This window comes from Asterias rubens, chromosome 1 (assembly GCF_902459465.1).
Source record: "Asterias rubens chromosome 1, eAstRub1.3, whole genome shotgun sequence".
In the NCBI taxonomy this organism is placed as follows: Eukaryota; Metazoa; Echinodermata; class Asteroidea; order Forcipulatida; family Asteriidae; genus Asterias; species Asterias rubens.
The window spans coordinates 29,085,961-29,102,893 of record NC_047062.1 but is presented as its reverse complement, the minus strand read 5'-3'; the positions used below and the strand labels follow the sequence as shown (position 1 = coordinate 29,102,893).

Below are 16,933 nucleotides of genomic sequence, written 5' to 3'. Positions count from 1 at the left end.
TATAAATGTAAAAAATATATAGTCAACATTGATGTACAAGTAATTTATAATTAGTCATACATCACAATGCTACCATGGATCGTTTGATGAGTGTAGGCTTACTTTATTTATAGAAAATAGTATGAGTAAAACAAAATAAAAATAGATTAGAATTATAAACCAGCATATGAAAACAACAACACATATTTATCAAAGAACAAACAATGTTCAATGAATTATATTTTCCACAAAAATATGAACTTAACACTATAATAATGGATAGCTAAATGTTTAGCCATTTTCCATCAGGCAACTTTGAGGCAACCGTTTGCACTGTATGCTGAAGAAACACAAGATATGGGAAAGGTTTGCGGTAACACCATGTAATGACTATCTCTAATGAGTTGGGGTGGTTCTGAAAAGAACCGTTGGTTTCAACTCGACGTTTTGATCAGTATGCTCTGATATGTTCTGGAGAAAGCTGGACTCTGATGCTGCATGCTGCTTAAGTACTGTGGAGGCGGATTAGCTTGGTGATGCACGAAGGCGGGAAATAGAGGCGGGAAATGGCGGGAAACACAAGATACATTCTTCCCACTTTAATCTGTGGCATCATGCCATTGTTCTGTGGCTCCATTATTTGGAACGAATGGCGCGATTGCTACAATAGTGTGCGAAATAGTGGCGTGCTATAGCATGTCATAGGTAGATGTTAGCAACAGGAAACACCCTTGAGGGACGCGCCATTCGTGGGATACGAAACTGCCACGAATGGCATGCATTATCCTATAGGTAACTCACTGTCCCCAGAAAAATAATGTAAAACCTGAATTGTGAAAATAGTTTTCTTATTGGAGATTGCCTGGAACTGGTTGTCTGTAAATTGCCTTGTGTGACATGGACATGTCTTTACAGATATGTATTTCAGTTAGTTGAGCCCAACTCAGTTAATTGATTAATGTTTCTGTTCCTAAAATTCATAAATGTGTAACCATTTAAGTAAATTCGAGAACAAATTTGGTGTGACAAATTGTACTGTGACATAATTTTGACCTACTCAAACTGCATTCCAAGTAACAGGCAATTTTAATAATAATAATAATCAAAGTTGGTTTATATAAAGCGCTTTATACACCCGTAGAGCATCTCAAAGCGCTTCCACATTATAATCCCTGGTCACTGGGCCTTAATCATTCCTTAAACCATCTCAGCTCCCTGGGGAGTATACAGCCTGTGCTGCCAAATATGTAGCGCACTAAGCTAATCAATCACAAGAACCATACTAAATTATGATCTAAAAAACATTATTTAAAAAATATATATTTATATAAGTTTATAGGTACATTATAAGACTCATGTGCCATAAAAGCAGGAAGACATTAACACCACACAACATATCCATCACGGACAATCAAAACCTTTAAAGAAGCCGTTACCACCCACCTTTAGCAAGTAAAAACCACACAGCGTTTTGCTCTAATAAGAGCAATTACAACACACCTCTTGCTTGTTCTGAATTCTGGCTGGCTGAAACACGGTCACGTTGGGTGAACTAATATAGTCTAGTAATCGCGCGCTCGTGTTTTGCAGGAATAGTGCCCGCCGGGCACTAGTCTTTTAAAATAGTGCCTGGTCTCTTGACGTGAACCGTGAACAGCAACTATAAAACTTTCTTTCTTTTCCAGATTTCTGTTCTTATTTCACATCTCTAAGTCCGAGGTGTGTTATAAAACGCATATTGACTGGCATAATTCAATAACTAGTGTCTGACTATCCCCCCTCGGGCCTGTGAGTGACCAGAATAGGGACCTATTTCCCAGGTCGCTCTTCTGGTCACTCAAAGTCCCTCGGGGGCAATAGACGTACACTAGTTACCTCATTGCCAGTCAATATGTGTATCATATTTATCCAGATCCAGAAGAATCATTTCCTTTGGAGTTAGAACTGAATCCTGTCACTCTTTGATTTGAATAACTTGCTGGATAAACACGGTTACCTGTGTTTAATTTCTATTCACACTTTAGCTAGAGCTTGTTCCAGATCTCGGATGAGGTCGACTGAATTCTCAATACCAACACTGAAAAAAACCCACAATGTGAACATAACAATTTTAGTTCTAACCAGGTAGGATGCAGAAAGAACAGAGTACACAGTGTGTATAACACATCATTAAAAGGGTACAATTTCAATCAGAGCTGTGAACACTTGCAGTCAGTGAGATTTTGTCATAGAGTTATATATAAGAACTAGAGGGCGCACTAGCCTATATACGCGCTCCGGCATGTGCGCAGGCGGCCATTTTCTAAGTTGACAAAACTGGCATCTCACAGCGTGTGTTTGTGCGGCCATTTTGTAAGTTGAACAAACAGCATCGCATGAGCGTTCAATAAAAAAACCTCAAACGTGTATTTCATATTCAACGCGAGTGCAGAATGACGCGCTTGTCATCTTGCGGTCCCGTCGTGTCTGTGCACGAAGCATCACTCGTGCACCCTCTAGTTCTTATATATAACTGTATGGATTTTGTACAACAGTCACAGGTCTGGAAAGGTCATCTTGGAGAGGGCAAGGCCATTTTAATTTTGAAATTCATGGGCCTGCAGTCAGGTTAGAATTACAATCAACATATTGAGGGAAAACGTTTCCATAATCAAATTTGTCCATTAGAACATTGAAAGATTGTTTTCAGGGAACTTTCTGTAGATTCAGGGAGAGTTGGTAGCCCTGCTTTCAAATTAATTTTCCTTATTTCACCGACTGTCTGAATAATCCATCCTCCCCAACCCAAGTGTTTGTGTGAGGGGTGGGTGTTGAGGGCAGGAGGAAGGGAATGAGAACAGGTCATGGAGGTGGTGGCCACAAAGTGGTCCTTGAATTAAGACTAGAAGTTACCTGAGTCGTACAAGCCCATCAGAGATACCCCCTTTCTGTCTGTCTTCTGGAGTCATGAGTAACGGGCCGTGGGTCATAGTGGCTGGATGCTCAATCAAGCTCTCTGTAGAACCCAGTGACACAGCCAGGGTGATGAGTTTCAACGACTGTGGACCGGAGAAATTACAATCAAATAGAAACATAATACCACCCCTCAAAATAATACGAGGTGTAAGCCTGGGCGACTAGTACGACTAGTAGTGAAGTCCTGACTATTGATTGCTTAGTCGAGTCACGACTACTGTTTATTAGCTACTCAGTTAATCGTGCCACCACTACAACCAAAAAAATAGTCGTGAATACCTGCTTGGTGAACCAAATGCAACTCTCATGACTATTTACGACAAATATAAAAGGAACCTCACTTTGTTTTTTGCAACTCACTGTACGTTGACAACATATTTCCACCAGAGAAAGGAAGTAGAAACAAAAAAATGCACATTTTGGTCTTCATATTTGTATACTGAGCAGCTTGTTTTCAATGACTTACTTCTACCTAAGAGAGGTTTGCAGTAACACCAGTTTGCGGTAACTACTCTTTTTGAGTAGGTTGGTTCTGAAAAGGACCAGTGGTTAACGACTCAGTGTTTCGCTTAGTATGCTCTAATCATCTTCAGGAGAAATGATGGGAGCTTACTAATTGTTGAGTCGTTAACCACTGGCCATGGTCCTTTTCCGAACAAACACTACTCAAAAAGAGTATTACCGCAAACCTCTCTTATGGTTCTACATCCACCATGTAAAGTTTCAATCTCGACTTACTTCTACCAGCGTCTTAGCAGGCTGCAGTCCTCCAGCTACTTCAAAGACGATCATACCACCAAAGGAAGACATCTGCTTCTTGGCTACGTCATGCTGGGGGTGTGATGGTAGACCTGGGTAGAACACTCGGCTTATCTGTAGGACAGTATGGATCATAATAATAATAAAAACATGAATTTATGTTGTGCTCTCTCAAGGACCAGCCTGTTCGAGGGCGCATAACAGTACAAATACCAGTAAGAAAAATACACAGAAAAAGTTTCAGAAAAAGTTCTCCAGTAAAAATAAGCAAAATTGAAATCAAAGCCATATGATAAAAAGATACATGAACACCATAATACTGTATAAAACAATGCTAACTCATACATGCAATAGCACTCACAAAGTTCACAATAAAATATAAACCATAATAAAAGGTACCAAGGTCAAGTCAACTAAAATCACCATGTTCCAAATCGCACGACTCATGAAACAACGCCCTTACTGGGACGACAGGGCCCTCAGTGAGGTCGATGAAGCTCTATCTTTGCGTTGTGTGCAATTTGAGGATGAGGCAGCCACGGGCGCAAGTCTTTGCCGAATGATAAACAAAACCATTTTGATTTAATAATAATAATAATAATAATAATAACGAAAATGACGAATTTCAAGGGGTAGATTGTTCCAGAGTTTGGGAGCAGCATGTGAAAAGGACCGATCTCCCCAAGAGTGACTGGTGCGGGGGACAGTCTGTTGCAGGGCGCTGCTTGAACGAAGGCTACGTGACGGTAGATGTCGACTGATGATGTCTGTCATGTAGTCCGGTGAATTTCCTTGAAGTGACTGGAAAACGAGAGTGAGGATCTTGAAGGCGATGCGATCAATGATGGGAAGCCAGTGGAGGGACTTTAAGACGGGGGTGATATGGGTGGAGCGTCTGGTTAAGGTGATGAGGCGAGCAGTTGCATTTTGTAGGCGTTGAAGTTTGTTTATTTGGTGTTGCGGGAGGTTATACATTGCAGAAATCTAAGCGAGATGTAATAAATGGATGGACTATTTGTTCCGTAGCGGTACGATTGAGATATTTTCGGATGAAGCCCAGAATACGGAGATGAAATCTGACTGATTTTCACACTGCTTCTATCTGATTGACGTGGGACATGTGGGAGTCAAAGGTGATACCAAGGTTGCGACATTTATTGGAAGGATAGATGTGACAGTGTCCAATCCTGATGCTGGGGATATTGAACTTGGCAAGTTGTTGTTTAGAACCACACAGGATGAATTCAGACTTGCTGTCGTTTAACTTGAGACTGTTTGCCAACATCCATGTCTTGATGTCATCAATGCATGTCTCAAGCTTGTAGAATTTCTTTTTGTTATGACTTGAAACTACTATCTCACCTTTGGATGTTGTTCCAGGTACTGAGCTAGTCTAAGTCCGTTTAGGCTGTGCTTCTCCATACGAAGGGGCAAAGTGCGGATTCCACGTAGGAGCAGAAAGGCGTCAAACGGAGACTGCGCAAAAAGTATAAAATAAAAATTCAATCAGTTCAGAATTTGAATTAAAGTTTTAGCTATTTGGTGTAGGAAACAGTCTAATTCTGATTTCAGTTCCATAGAGATGTTCAAGTGCAAAAATCAGCTCAGCACAAAACATTATTTGCCTGTCGGAAATTCAAACACTAACATGGTCAAGATGGGTTTACTTGCTCATTATTTTATAGCAGAAATGTGTTAACCATGTGCAACGAAACCCTAGAGCAAGTTCGAGTGTGCACCATGGTTAACTATAGGCTCACTATTTTGACTCGAACCTAGGGTGGTCGACCACGTGTTGACTGCTTTGGTCAACAATTGGGAACCAGCGTTCTGATAGCCTGTTCCTCGCTAAACAGTACATGTGCAACGCGCAGAAGAGAACCAGTGACACTATAGAAAAAAGGCAGAAGGCAATAGAGTGCGTCCCTGTGATATACGTTGCTGGTCAGTGGTCAATCAAGGGTCGACTAAATGTGGGCACTCCAACTTGCTCAAGTCGTAGCTGACCTACAAAGTCACTAATTAATTCAAATATTTAAGTTTTTTGTATCAACCAAACATATCAACCGAAAAAACAGGAATGAGTTCACTCATCTTAGAAAATTTGTTCAGCCTTTGGGAATTTTGGCTTACTAGGCAATCAACGTTTAGTGCAGAATTTTTGTGTTTGCCCTGCAAGTGGAGAATCGTAAGTGGAGAATCGTAAGTGGAGAATCGTAAGTGCAGAATTAAGCAATTAAACAGGGCCATAAATATTGGCCCTGTTCAGCTGTGAGAATTCTACACTTGAATGAGAGGCTTTCAGGGTGTCATGGTTGGCGTGTGCGTAATGCGCTCGCCTCTCACCAAGGTGACCTTGGCGTGTGCGTAATGCGCTCGCCTCTCACCAAGGTAACTTCGGTTCGATTCCCGGCCGGGGCCATATGTGAATTGAGTTATGCGTCTGCTGTGTTCAGCTGTGAGAATTCTACACTTTAATGAGAGGCTTTCAGGGTGTCATGGTTGGCGTTTGCGTAATGCGCTCGCCTCTCACCAAGGTGACCTCGGTTCGATTCCCAGCCGGGGCCATATGTGAGTTGAGTTATGCGTTGGTTCTCTGCTGTGCCACAAGGGTTTTCCAGACCATCCGGTTTTCCTCCCTCTGGAAAAATCAAACACTTTCGATCTTGGCTGTGCTCCGTGGTCATAATGGGTTGATGTGGCTGGCAGCCAAAGGCGCCCTTGCATGCCTGCTTCTCGAACACGCTGTAGCCGCATCCTTCGCAATTCAGCTCTTAGCTGCGAGTAAGAATGATTAGCCCCCCAAATTATTATTATTATTATTATCTTTGACTACATACCAGACAGCTTCCTGTTTGTCCTTGAAACGCTTTGATCCCATATAGAATCTCTTCATCCTTGGTGCTCATAGAACCTGCAACAATGTCACTGTGTCCACCCATGTACTTGGTACTGTGGCAAGATATAAACAGAAGGAAATATACATATGGAAAAAGCAAACAGGAAAAGTTGTGTTTGGTAAACAATGTCCAGCAAACCAATCCATTTCTTGACATTTGACCGCGTTCCAAAAACGAACAACCCCTTGCATGGGACATCTCACATGCTTCAAAGGGGCATCCCCTGGAAGCAAATAGCAAATTGAACGATAGCTGTTCTTTGTTTGTTAAAACATGCGCGTGAGCTCAGACAATGTAAAAACCAGGAACACAAGTGCACTGGTTTCTTTTATGTGCGTTACGCAACACACGTGACTAACAGCTTTACATTCGAAGCTACACTCTGCTGATCAGAAACACCAGAGTTTGAGTTAGGTGCTCTTAGCCGCTAGACTTACATTCAAGTCCCTGTGTAGTCTGTAAAGTTTTGTGGTTAGATTTGTTATAATCTTACCAACTGTGAACGACAACGTCAACACCAAGCTCCAGAGGGCGCTGCAGGATTGGGGACCCAAAGGTGGAGTCCACTACACTGATGGCACTGGGGACAGTCTTAGTGACGTCAGCAAATGCCTTCAAGTCAAGCACACCTAAGCATGGGTTGCAGGGTGTTTCACCGTAGAATAACTTGGTGTTTGGTTTGATTGCTTTCCTGTACTCTTCAACGTCACATGCCTTGATGAATGAAACCTCGATACCGTAATTCGGAAGCATGGTTTTCATGACGGAGTAAGTGCCAGAATATGCAGAATCTGGTGCGATCTAGACCATGGAAGAAAACAAAGGTTAGAGTTTAAACAAGTTAAACCCCTGAGGTTTGACCCTAGCAGAGTCTAGCTTAATGGTTTTAGCCTTTGAGAGAGAGAGAGTCTGTTAAGGTCAAACAGTCATTAACTACTTTGGGTGGTCGAGTTGGCGTTGATTATTCCTCGCCTTCCAATTCAGTCCCTACCTAACTGCATGGGTTTACCCTGGAACAAATCTCTTGGGTTTTACTCCCTCATCTAAAACTGAAACATCCTTCCTTGTCTTCTCTCAATTGGGTTATTTTCTCAGAGTCCTTGGCTTCACAACCAGACTAAATCAAATTAAATTTTATGCACAAAGTAAACAAGTCCTTTTGGTTGGTAAGCAGGTTGCAACCAGTAATTCTGTTTTCTCAAGATAAAACCATTAAGAATGTACCAGATTGCACGGTAGGGCTTTTAAAACCAAGATAAACACCAAGTAGAAAACACTCTGATGACCTCGTTTCAATTCAGGTTGCTTTGCTACCAAAGTTCGTGTCTAGAATACCCAACAATTTTGACCAATCCTGGGGAGAATTCAGCATCTACAATGTTTCCTGTTGTGCAATGAATCAGGTCAAACTTTTACCAAGCAGTGCTCTGGGTTAAGCGTCGGTAGTATAGCTATGCCGCGCCGGAATATTCACGTGGTCACAGTCTGTACTTGTGACTGGTTGGCCAATACTTCGGTAACCGAGGTGTCTGAATAAAAACAGTTTAGTTGAAGACTATGGCTTGAATGATTACACACAACAAAGCTTCATTGTTTATCATTTTGAGTCTCAGCATAACGTATCTTACCACATGGTCACCAGCCTTCAGCAGAGTCAGTAAGGTGGTTGTAATGGCTCCCATGCCGCAGGAAAACACCAAAGTACCCAGGCCTCCTTCCAGAGTGTTAATGGCATGAGCGGCTGACTCACAGGAATGATTGCCGATCCTGCTGTATATGTAGCCATCCTATAAGGAAGATAAGATCACATAAGTTTATAGGATTCGAGGCATTGCATGGTGAGGTATCAATGTATATTTGGTTTGCGGTAACACAATGTGTGTATCTACTTGCCAGGTTAAGTTTGTCAGTCTCCCGACGATGACTAGAGCAAGCTAGTCAAAACGTTGAGACCAATTCAGAACTGACTCTGCGGCAGTACAGTTAATTACGATCCTATATAAAGCTAAAGCAGTAGTCCCAGTCTATTTTCTATACCATCCGCCCAGGTAAACGTTAAAAGCAGGACAGTTCTTTTCAGAACTGAGAAGTCTCCCAAACCCCCGATTATCTACTCCGCGGCAGTAGAATAAAGCAAGACAGTTCTCTAAGAACAAACTTTACCTGGCAAGTAGATACACATATGGTGTTACCGCAAACCAAATGTACACAATCACATAAGTTGTAACATTATACAAAATAATATTTTTGTTTTTGGGGTAAAAGGTTTTTTTGAATGTTTCATCTTTCATTTAGATGGAAGTAAGCAATGAGAACACATGACACGCTGTGGCCAAGCAGAATACTAGTTCACACGAACTTGTGTTGTCAGCAGCAGAGTTTGGGTTCGATACCCACGACACTTACACTCCTCCGTGTTGTGCCGTCGGGAATAGTGAAGCAAAATGTTTTGGACAAAGTTTTATTATCTGCTCTCATTGCACATATTTGGCACATGTAATGTTTGTTTTTTTATTACCATGGTAAAGGAAAACAATTGTTGCACGCTGTGACAGGGTCCATGGGTTTTGTACAGTACACCCTCAGGGGCAATGGCATCCTAGGCCTGCCCCCTCGAGTGGACAAACCATGGACCCTGCCACAGCGTGCAACAATTGTATAATGCTACATAGCACTTACAGAACTTAAACCTACAGAATCAAGCTTGAGTAACCTGCCCCACTGCTGTAGAAATGTGGCGTTGGTGAGAAGGCTCTGCTGAGGCACAAAATACTTGCTCAGTGGGCCCAGATCCTAGCAACTAGCACACATCCCAAACTTACCTTTAGACAATCATTATACTCATCGACTCGATTGATTCTGTATGTAGATGCAACACTGATAGAGGGCACTACGGGAAAAGTTAGCCCCTGCCCTTTAAGCTCAGGCTGGGCGCATACAGCTTTAGTTTCAAGACTTGTCTCTGGATCAAAATGGTGCGTCTCCGTCGCACGACGGAGCGCTTCCGCTGGATCTTTGATTCCCCCAGAATCTTGAATGCTGGAGGGCACCCTTTTGAGCTTCCTGTTTTCAGCCATGTTTAGCTCTGATAAAGAGAAGATGAAACCGATGAGAGAAAACAACGAGAAACTTTAAGCCATAATAGTTGTTGGGATAAACATGTACGTAGTGTTTGTTCAACTTCTTCGTCATGCATGGCTCTCTTTTTTAACAATCGGTCATGTCTCTGGAATGCTCTCCTCAGCAACTTGTCGACGGCGCCTCCATCCTGGACTGCTCACAGACGGCAGGTGCAGTCCTTCCAGATCTACTACCTGCCCCGCTGTTTTTAGCACCACTGGCACTGCACTACATTTTGTCCTGCACCATGCAAGCACACTCCATGCACACACCAACCTTACTCTATATGCTGACTCCAATCATGATGATTCATGACCATGGAGCAATTACTCATGTTATTATTGCTTCATCGGCATCATCATTCATGGATCATGCTCCATTCCGAGTCCTACTCCAAATCCAAGTCACAACTTACGTCCGACTGCTTTTGTTTAATTTGTTTAATCAAGTAACATCTAAAAACGGTATAAACATAATCAATTAATTTTTAACACTACCTTGCTTAAACCATATGAGTTAGAATTTAAACAGATAAAATGGGAAACCTAAACTGTCGACCTAGTAGTAGTACTTACGTGTTCACTGTGGTGGGTGGGCCGGGTGTATAGTAGTGGTGCAGTGTAAAGTTTATCATTCGACGCCCTCAATGTCCAGTAGTGTCCAGTGAAAAAGTTGAGTGATACAAAAATTTCACCGCCTTGTACTGCATGGGTTCTAAAATCCGTGGATGAAAGTTCTGGCACAAAATAGCGGCTAGCTTCAAACAAAAGAAAACAAAAAACAGCTGTGATTATTGTGCGCAATTTTCTAAAGCGAGGATGATACAAAATTGCGCGCACAATTTTGATCTCCAAAAATATAAATGGGGACGCAAAATTCAAGTAACATTCAAACACCGCGTCATACATATAAACCATTGTTATCATGAAGAAGAAGAAAACCAAAAAATAGTGAGATAAAATTAATCTATTTTTCAGTCAAATTTCATTTTGCGCGCGCATTTTTGTTATTTTTTTTAGACTATGCGCAGTTTTGGAAATTGTGCAGATCTTGAAATAGGACGTGACACAAATTCACCGGCCGGTCAGCTGCTTTTATTGCTGCTAGCTTTGATTTTAACAACTCTACGAATAGCTGAAGGGGGTAAGTAAGAGCCAGCTAGACAATGTTTTAAGTTAGGTTAGGCCTAGGCTTACTTGAGGTTTCGTTTGAGATACATGAATGGGTTTTTGTTTATAACAAAGCATGAATTTGTTAACCCTATCTTTAGTGCATGCCGGTTGCCTCTCCTACCTAGCTCCCTCGACCTTTGCTCTCTTTTGTTCTGCTCTGAATCTGAAATCGAACGGTCATCTTTTAGTTTATGTCTTCTACACAACTTAATTATGATTAAAACATTACTAGGAAGTATGGGAAATCATTTATAAAGAAATACAGGATAACTTTCCATATGGCGCCACCACTTTTTCACTCATTTTTACAAAAAGGGATATATCAATCAGGTAAATTAGATACTATATTATTTTATTTCGAGTGAAAAAGTGGTGGCGCCATACGGAAACTTTTCCGAAATACACAAAATGTAAATTTTACAGTAAACAAAAATCACATGTTCACTGAGTGAGTGAAAGTTTTAGTTGAAAATGGCTTTAATAGTTACTTATTGAGATGAGTTGCATGCTCCAGTTCAGTTGGAGCTTATAATCAATTATTTCATCAAAATCAAGATCAAAAACAGAAAATCTGTCTCAGTCAGGTTTACTCCTATGACATATGAGGAGAAGGTTCGTTCCTTTATCGTGGAATGAACCTCATAGTTCTAGGTCGATCGAGTAACCAGGGTTTATCTATGAATTGGTTATGAATTATCTAGGAAGGGTAAATGCTAGTATGGGATGTTATTAAATCATTGCTTTTTATCTCAACTCTCTTTCAAAGTAACTGTACCTTACTTAATACTACACATCTTGTATTTCTTTGTTCTCTTTCAGCAAAGCTCTACAAGATTGCATTGATTTGAATTCAACAATAGCCAGGTGCATCTTGCCGAAATGTTGGACCACGGTCCTATATCTGCCTGGGTTCGATTCTACATCTACGCTATCCATGGCTACTTTGCCGAGGTCATGTTCACAGCTGGCTGGGAGTTTGTCGTCAACATGAACTGGAAGTTTCCTGGAGTGACTAGCGTATGGTCGCTGCTCATCTATGGGGTGTCAAATATGGTAATAGAGCACCTATACCTTCGCCTTAAAGACACAGTGGGGCTTAAAGGTCGGGTGTGTCTATACGTCATCTGGATCTACCTTTGGGAGTTCTCCACTGGTCTGATCCTACGACAGTTTGACGCCTGTCCATGGGACTATTCTCCATTTGATTTTGATTTCTTCGGATTGATTACTTTGGAGTATGCCCCAGCTTGGTTTATCGGAGCACTTCTAACGGAGCAAGTTCTGATAAAGAACACCCTACGTTTGAATTTTCACGGTGGAGAGAAAGTTGTGCAATCTACAACAGACATCAGAAATGGTTCATCAAAGAAGAAATTTTAGAAGACAGCGACATTCCGAGACCAAAAGAAGAACATTTAAACCACATTGTTTCATTCGTGGCAACTTCTACAAAAATTTATGTCAGCCGACAATTCTTTCAGCAAACTTGGCCCGTACATGTGTTTCGTTTAGAAACTATAAGGCTCACAGAAATCCAAAGTATTATAGTTTCTAGAAGTACTGTATGTTCATATACTAAAAGAAAATATTCTATTTATTCTTCAGAGACCATTCATTCACGCATAATCATCAAGCACACAAATATACCTACAGGTCGATTTGTTGACCAAACTTGTCCAGTAAAATGTCTGAAAAATGTTTTCTTTTAAAACAGAACTTTGGTTTTGTTTTTAAATGCATGTATAGTTAGATGGGAATTATCATGTCCAAAACGTGACCTTTATAAAATTGCACTTTGACCTATTTGAATTCCAATGTAGGTCAAACCTTGTAGTCGTTTGTAGTGAGCCAATATGGGGATGTTAGTAATTGCTGCTTGCCACTGCTATGGTCTCTAAAGGGATAAACTATCGGCATGTAAGCAGACATTTGGTATCAACACCTTTTAGCATAGAATGGTGATTTTTAAGTGCAGAATACTCATTGAAGTTAGGCCCTAAGATTTTGATGTTACATGTTCTTTGCATTCACTTTTTATATCATTCAAGATCTTGATTCTTTGCACTTTTCCAATAGTACATAATAGTACATAATTATTGGTACAGACTTTTACAATACAAGATAAATGTAAATGTATGTAGTTTTTAAACTTTTTGAAATTAATATAGTTTCATAGTTTCAATGTTGAAGTTACATTTGAAGGCACTAATGGTAATTACTCAAAATAATTATTAGCATAAAACCTTACTTGGTGACGAGTAATGGGGAGAGGTTGATAGTATAAAACATTGTGAGAAACGGCTCCCTCTGAAGTAACATAGTTTAGAAAGAAGTAGTTTTCCACGAATTTGATTTCGAGACCTCAGAATTGGAGGTCTCAAAATCAAGCATCTGAAAGCACACAACTTCATGTGACGAGAGTGTTTTTTCTTTTCATTATTAGGGACTTTTTGTTTTTGACGACGGATGGTTCTGCGACGGTAAAGATGACATTTGGCGTCATCTGCGCATGCGTCGGCTTTGAGGACGGTCGTCCCTCAATTTCTACGACAGTACTTGGGATGAATCTCCGTTGTGCTGAAAACGACAACGTTTAGCTGAACAACCGTCGCAGAACCATCCGTCGTCGAAAACGAAAAGTCCCTAACATCTCGCAACTGCGACGACCGATTGAGCTCAACCGTTCACAGGTTTGTTATTTTACATGCATACTGTTGGAGTACACCAAGTGAGACGACTGGTCTTTGACAATTACCAATAGTGTCTAGTGTCTTTTATACAAGATAAATGTACATGTAGTTATTAATGGAAGTTAATGAAGTTACATTTGAGAAATTTAATAAGGGCTGCTTATGATGTCATTTTAATTTAAATGCAAATGGATGTCAAGTCTCTTTAAAGTATTACAAATATTGTGAACATGTACAATTTACACATTAGTTAAAAATTGTGCGTTTCACGTTATCTTGATTTTTCATCGACTTGTTTTAAAGGATTTGGGTACTTTTTCAAAATGTCCATAGATTTACATTAAACTTACAGGGTTTGAAGATAATGATAGTGGAAAGCTTTCCTATAACTTACTGAGGTGCTGTAGTTTTTGAGAAATGAGTAAAACAATGTCATGAAAATATGTTTGTAAATGATGAGAATAATTTTCGTCTCATGAGACGAAAATTATTTTCATGACATTGTTTTACTCATTTCCCCAAAACTACAGCACCTCAGCATGTAATATTTTCAGGGAAGCTTTCTACTATCATTATCTTCGAACTGTAAGTTTAGTGTAAATCTGTGGACATTGTGTTTTTTGTCCGACAAAAGTTACATAGACCCTTTAAGCAAACGTATTGAAGAAATTTCAACTATTTGCCGGTTTGGATGAATTTGTATTCATACATGGACGTTATATTTTATGTGATGAGTCAACTTCCACTGCCTTCAAAGCTTCTATTCCCAGTTGACCTATTTCCTCCTTAGCTCATATTTATTTTTGAGTGGCGCATTTCCATGTTGGCATTATGCTGCTTTGTTCATTATGTTGTTCAAAATTGTTCCTCAGGTTGTTAAAAAAGTATCAGTGTAAAACTGCTAAATTATCTTATTTTTTCTCCAACTGTAATCCTATATCGTGTGTTATGTTAAATATTTAAGCTATAAACATTCCTACAGTCATCATGGTACCAACATATTAAAGTGCATACTTTTTGTCAAATGTCTTTTCACAAATGCATCAAAAAACAAAATAAATAGAAAAGAAACAATTGCACATTCTTTAAAAAGGTTGTTGCAAATTTCTCTAAATTAGTTTTAAAACAAATTGAATTAAATTACTAGCTAGTTATTCATTTTAGGATTTCCCCTCCCTCCAAATTTACATCTTCTCAGGTTTGCTAGCAATTTTGTTACTTTTTTTCTGAAGTTAGGTTTTTCTTGAGCCTGCTCTCAATATTTTAGGTCAGGGGGTACAATCCCTTTAATATCAGGAACCTATTTGCAAGAGGCATACATCAAATACTCCTGTGAAGTACATTGTATTTTCTTTTAAGAAAAAAGTTACAACTTAGTTTCATTTATCTACTGTATTATGTAGTTTATAAAGTAGCATGTAGTGTTAGCAAGTGTTACTTTGAATATCTCTTTTACGCACAAACACAATAGAATGTTTCATAATAATGTTTGTAGGTTTCATTTTACATTGCAAAAGAAATATTATTTAAAATTAGTAGTTGAAATGTTGAATTGTCCACCAGCTTTGTTTTATTATTTGAATGCAGAATCGAATGCAATTAACAAATTACTTGCCATATTTGTTTGCAATTATGTGTAAAGCAGAAGCTCGGTTCATACTTCACGTGAAAGCGAAAGCAAAGCCAATTTTCTGGCGTAACAATTGGAAAAACAGTGCCCTGATTATTGCCTCGCCAAAATGTGCCAAAGTATAAACCGGGCTCGACTTAGTTTTAGTTATTGCATGATTTGGTTGACAAATTCATGTCTTTACTAGATTGTATGAATACCATTTTTTCCCAAATGAACTTTGTTCAGTGATTGGGCCAATGAGTGGCTGCATTTTAATAGCTCTCGGCCAAGTTTCATTGCGCTGCTTACAACAGAATGATGTTTTATTGTACCATGAATATTGTGTTTTTCTATGGACTGTAAGTGCATAATTCATGGTGAGCAGAGCCATGAAAATGGGCACTGTTGAATGAATCAAAATGAGTCGTTTGTTTGAAGTTGTATTCTATTTAAACAATGAAAAATAGTTAACAGTTTGAATGAAAATTGTAATTTATGAAGTAACTGAAATTTGTTAGTTAGTGAAATGGTGTTCCGAAGATTAAACGTATCATTGTGTGCTTTGATAGTTTTAATTGATTCAGTGGTATTGGGTGGTGTATGCAGTATCAATGCAAGTTACATGTTTATATTACAGAATTATTATTATAGAAATGTTACAAAGAAATTAAAATGGCGATGTTTTATTGAATGACAATGATGATTCAGGTTTCCATTAGTACCTAGACTCGGGGACAAGTCGTTAATGGTCTGTCGCGGTGAGAGAGCCAAGCCGTGGTGTAATATTCAGGTTTCGATCGAATACTGCTCTCGCGCAAACTGCTGGCTGCAGACTAGAGCAGTAGTCTAGCAGGGCCAGCAGTCTCGCAAGGATACCGTCAGTGTTGTGGGAATCGTGGTGAGAGTCGGAATCGTGGTGAGAGTCGGAATCGCTGGGAGAGAGAACGCTACTACCACGAGAGACATTTAAAGACTTGTCAACAAGTCTAAATAGTACTCTGTACTGTAGTTCACAAAACTTTTAGCAGACTAAACCTCTTCTTTTCAATTGTAAACTTTAAATAGAAAACAAGAGGTTTAGTCTGCTGTAAAGTGATCAGGCCTTATTCAATAATACCAAAGTTTAACAGGTGTTTTGTGCAGAATCAATCACTTAAATACCCTGTGACTCAAAACCATGCTATAAATGAACATTTAAGGACACCTCATCTGCTTGTAATTAAATAATAAATATTTATATTTTTTTACATCACCACCACAAGATGCAGCCACAAAAAGGTATGCTCATTTTGTACAAAAATAGTTTAGAAAAACACAATATAAGAGAACTTATTTGCTTATTTACACTGGGTATAAAGTTGTTGAACTTCAGTCAGTATCAAGTAGAAATAGGGCTACAACTGCCAGCACACATTGGCCATACATAAACTTAGCATGTGGTTTTTGTCAAATAGTTTTCATTTTTAGAGAGCGTCTCATAAGTTGGGCATATTCTGAGCTGAAAGAACGCTTTATGATTGCCTGCAATCCATTGGACCACCAGAATGTTCCACAAGATTCGCATCATTCTGCTGAAGTACAGTGCAATCCTATACACAAGTGAATACGCAAAATGGTATTTTGACTTAGTGGTCCAAGTCTAATTTGTATCACTGTTTTCTAGGTGCCTTTTCAGGCAATTGAGAAGATTTTACACAAGATTCTGTACAAAAAAAAGGTAGTTTAAACCACCAAATATTCAATACA

The 16,933-nt window shown here is 39.5% G+C and overlaps 2 protein-coding genes across 3 annotated transcripts; one reads left to right on the top strand and one right to left on the bottom strand.

The window, feature by feature from the left end:
• Positions 1-1,831: 1,831 nt before the first annotated feature.
• LOC117294322 (L-methionine gamma-lyase-like) lies at positions 1,832-10,327 on the bottom strand. 2 transcript variants are annotated; one of them, XM_033776694.1, is made up of 9 exons: positions 10,289-10,327; positions 9,416-9,678; positions 8,222-8,380; positions 7,087-7,394; positions 6,534-6,645; positions 5,056-5,169; positions 3,673-3,807; positions 2,872-3,017; positions 1,832-2,056 (listed from the first exon to the last, which is right to left on the bottom strand). In XM_033776694.1, the coding sequence occupies exons 2-9, from the start codon at positions 9,668-9,670 to the stop codon at positions 1,993-1,995; spliced, it is 1,293 nt and encodes a 430-aa protein (XP_033632585.1). In that variant the 5' UTR covers positions 9,671-9,678; positions 10,289-10,327; the 3' UTR covers positions 1,832-1,992. The 2 variants fall into 2 exon arrangements, with proteins under 2 accessions (XP_033632585.1, XP_033632576.1); XM_033776685.1 differs by lacking the exon at positions 10,289-10,327 and having other exon boundaries at positions 9,416-9,959.
• A 421-nt stretch (positions 10,328-10,748) lies between these two features.
• LOC117295429 (transmembrane protein 229B-like) lies at positions 10,749-13,154 on the top strand. Its single transcript, XM_033778086.1, has 2 exons — positions 10,749-10,856; positions 11,705-13,154. Exon 2 carries the CDS (start codon positions 11,765-11,767, stop codon positions 12,263-12,265), a length of 501 nt encoding a protein of 166 aa, XP_033633977.1. The 5' UTR covers positions 10,749-10,856; positions 11,705-11,764; the 3' UTR covers positions 12,266-13,154.
• Positions 13,155-16,933: the final 3,779 nt, after the last annotated feature.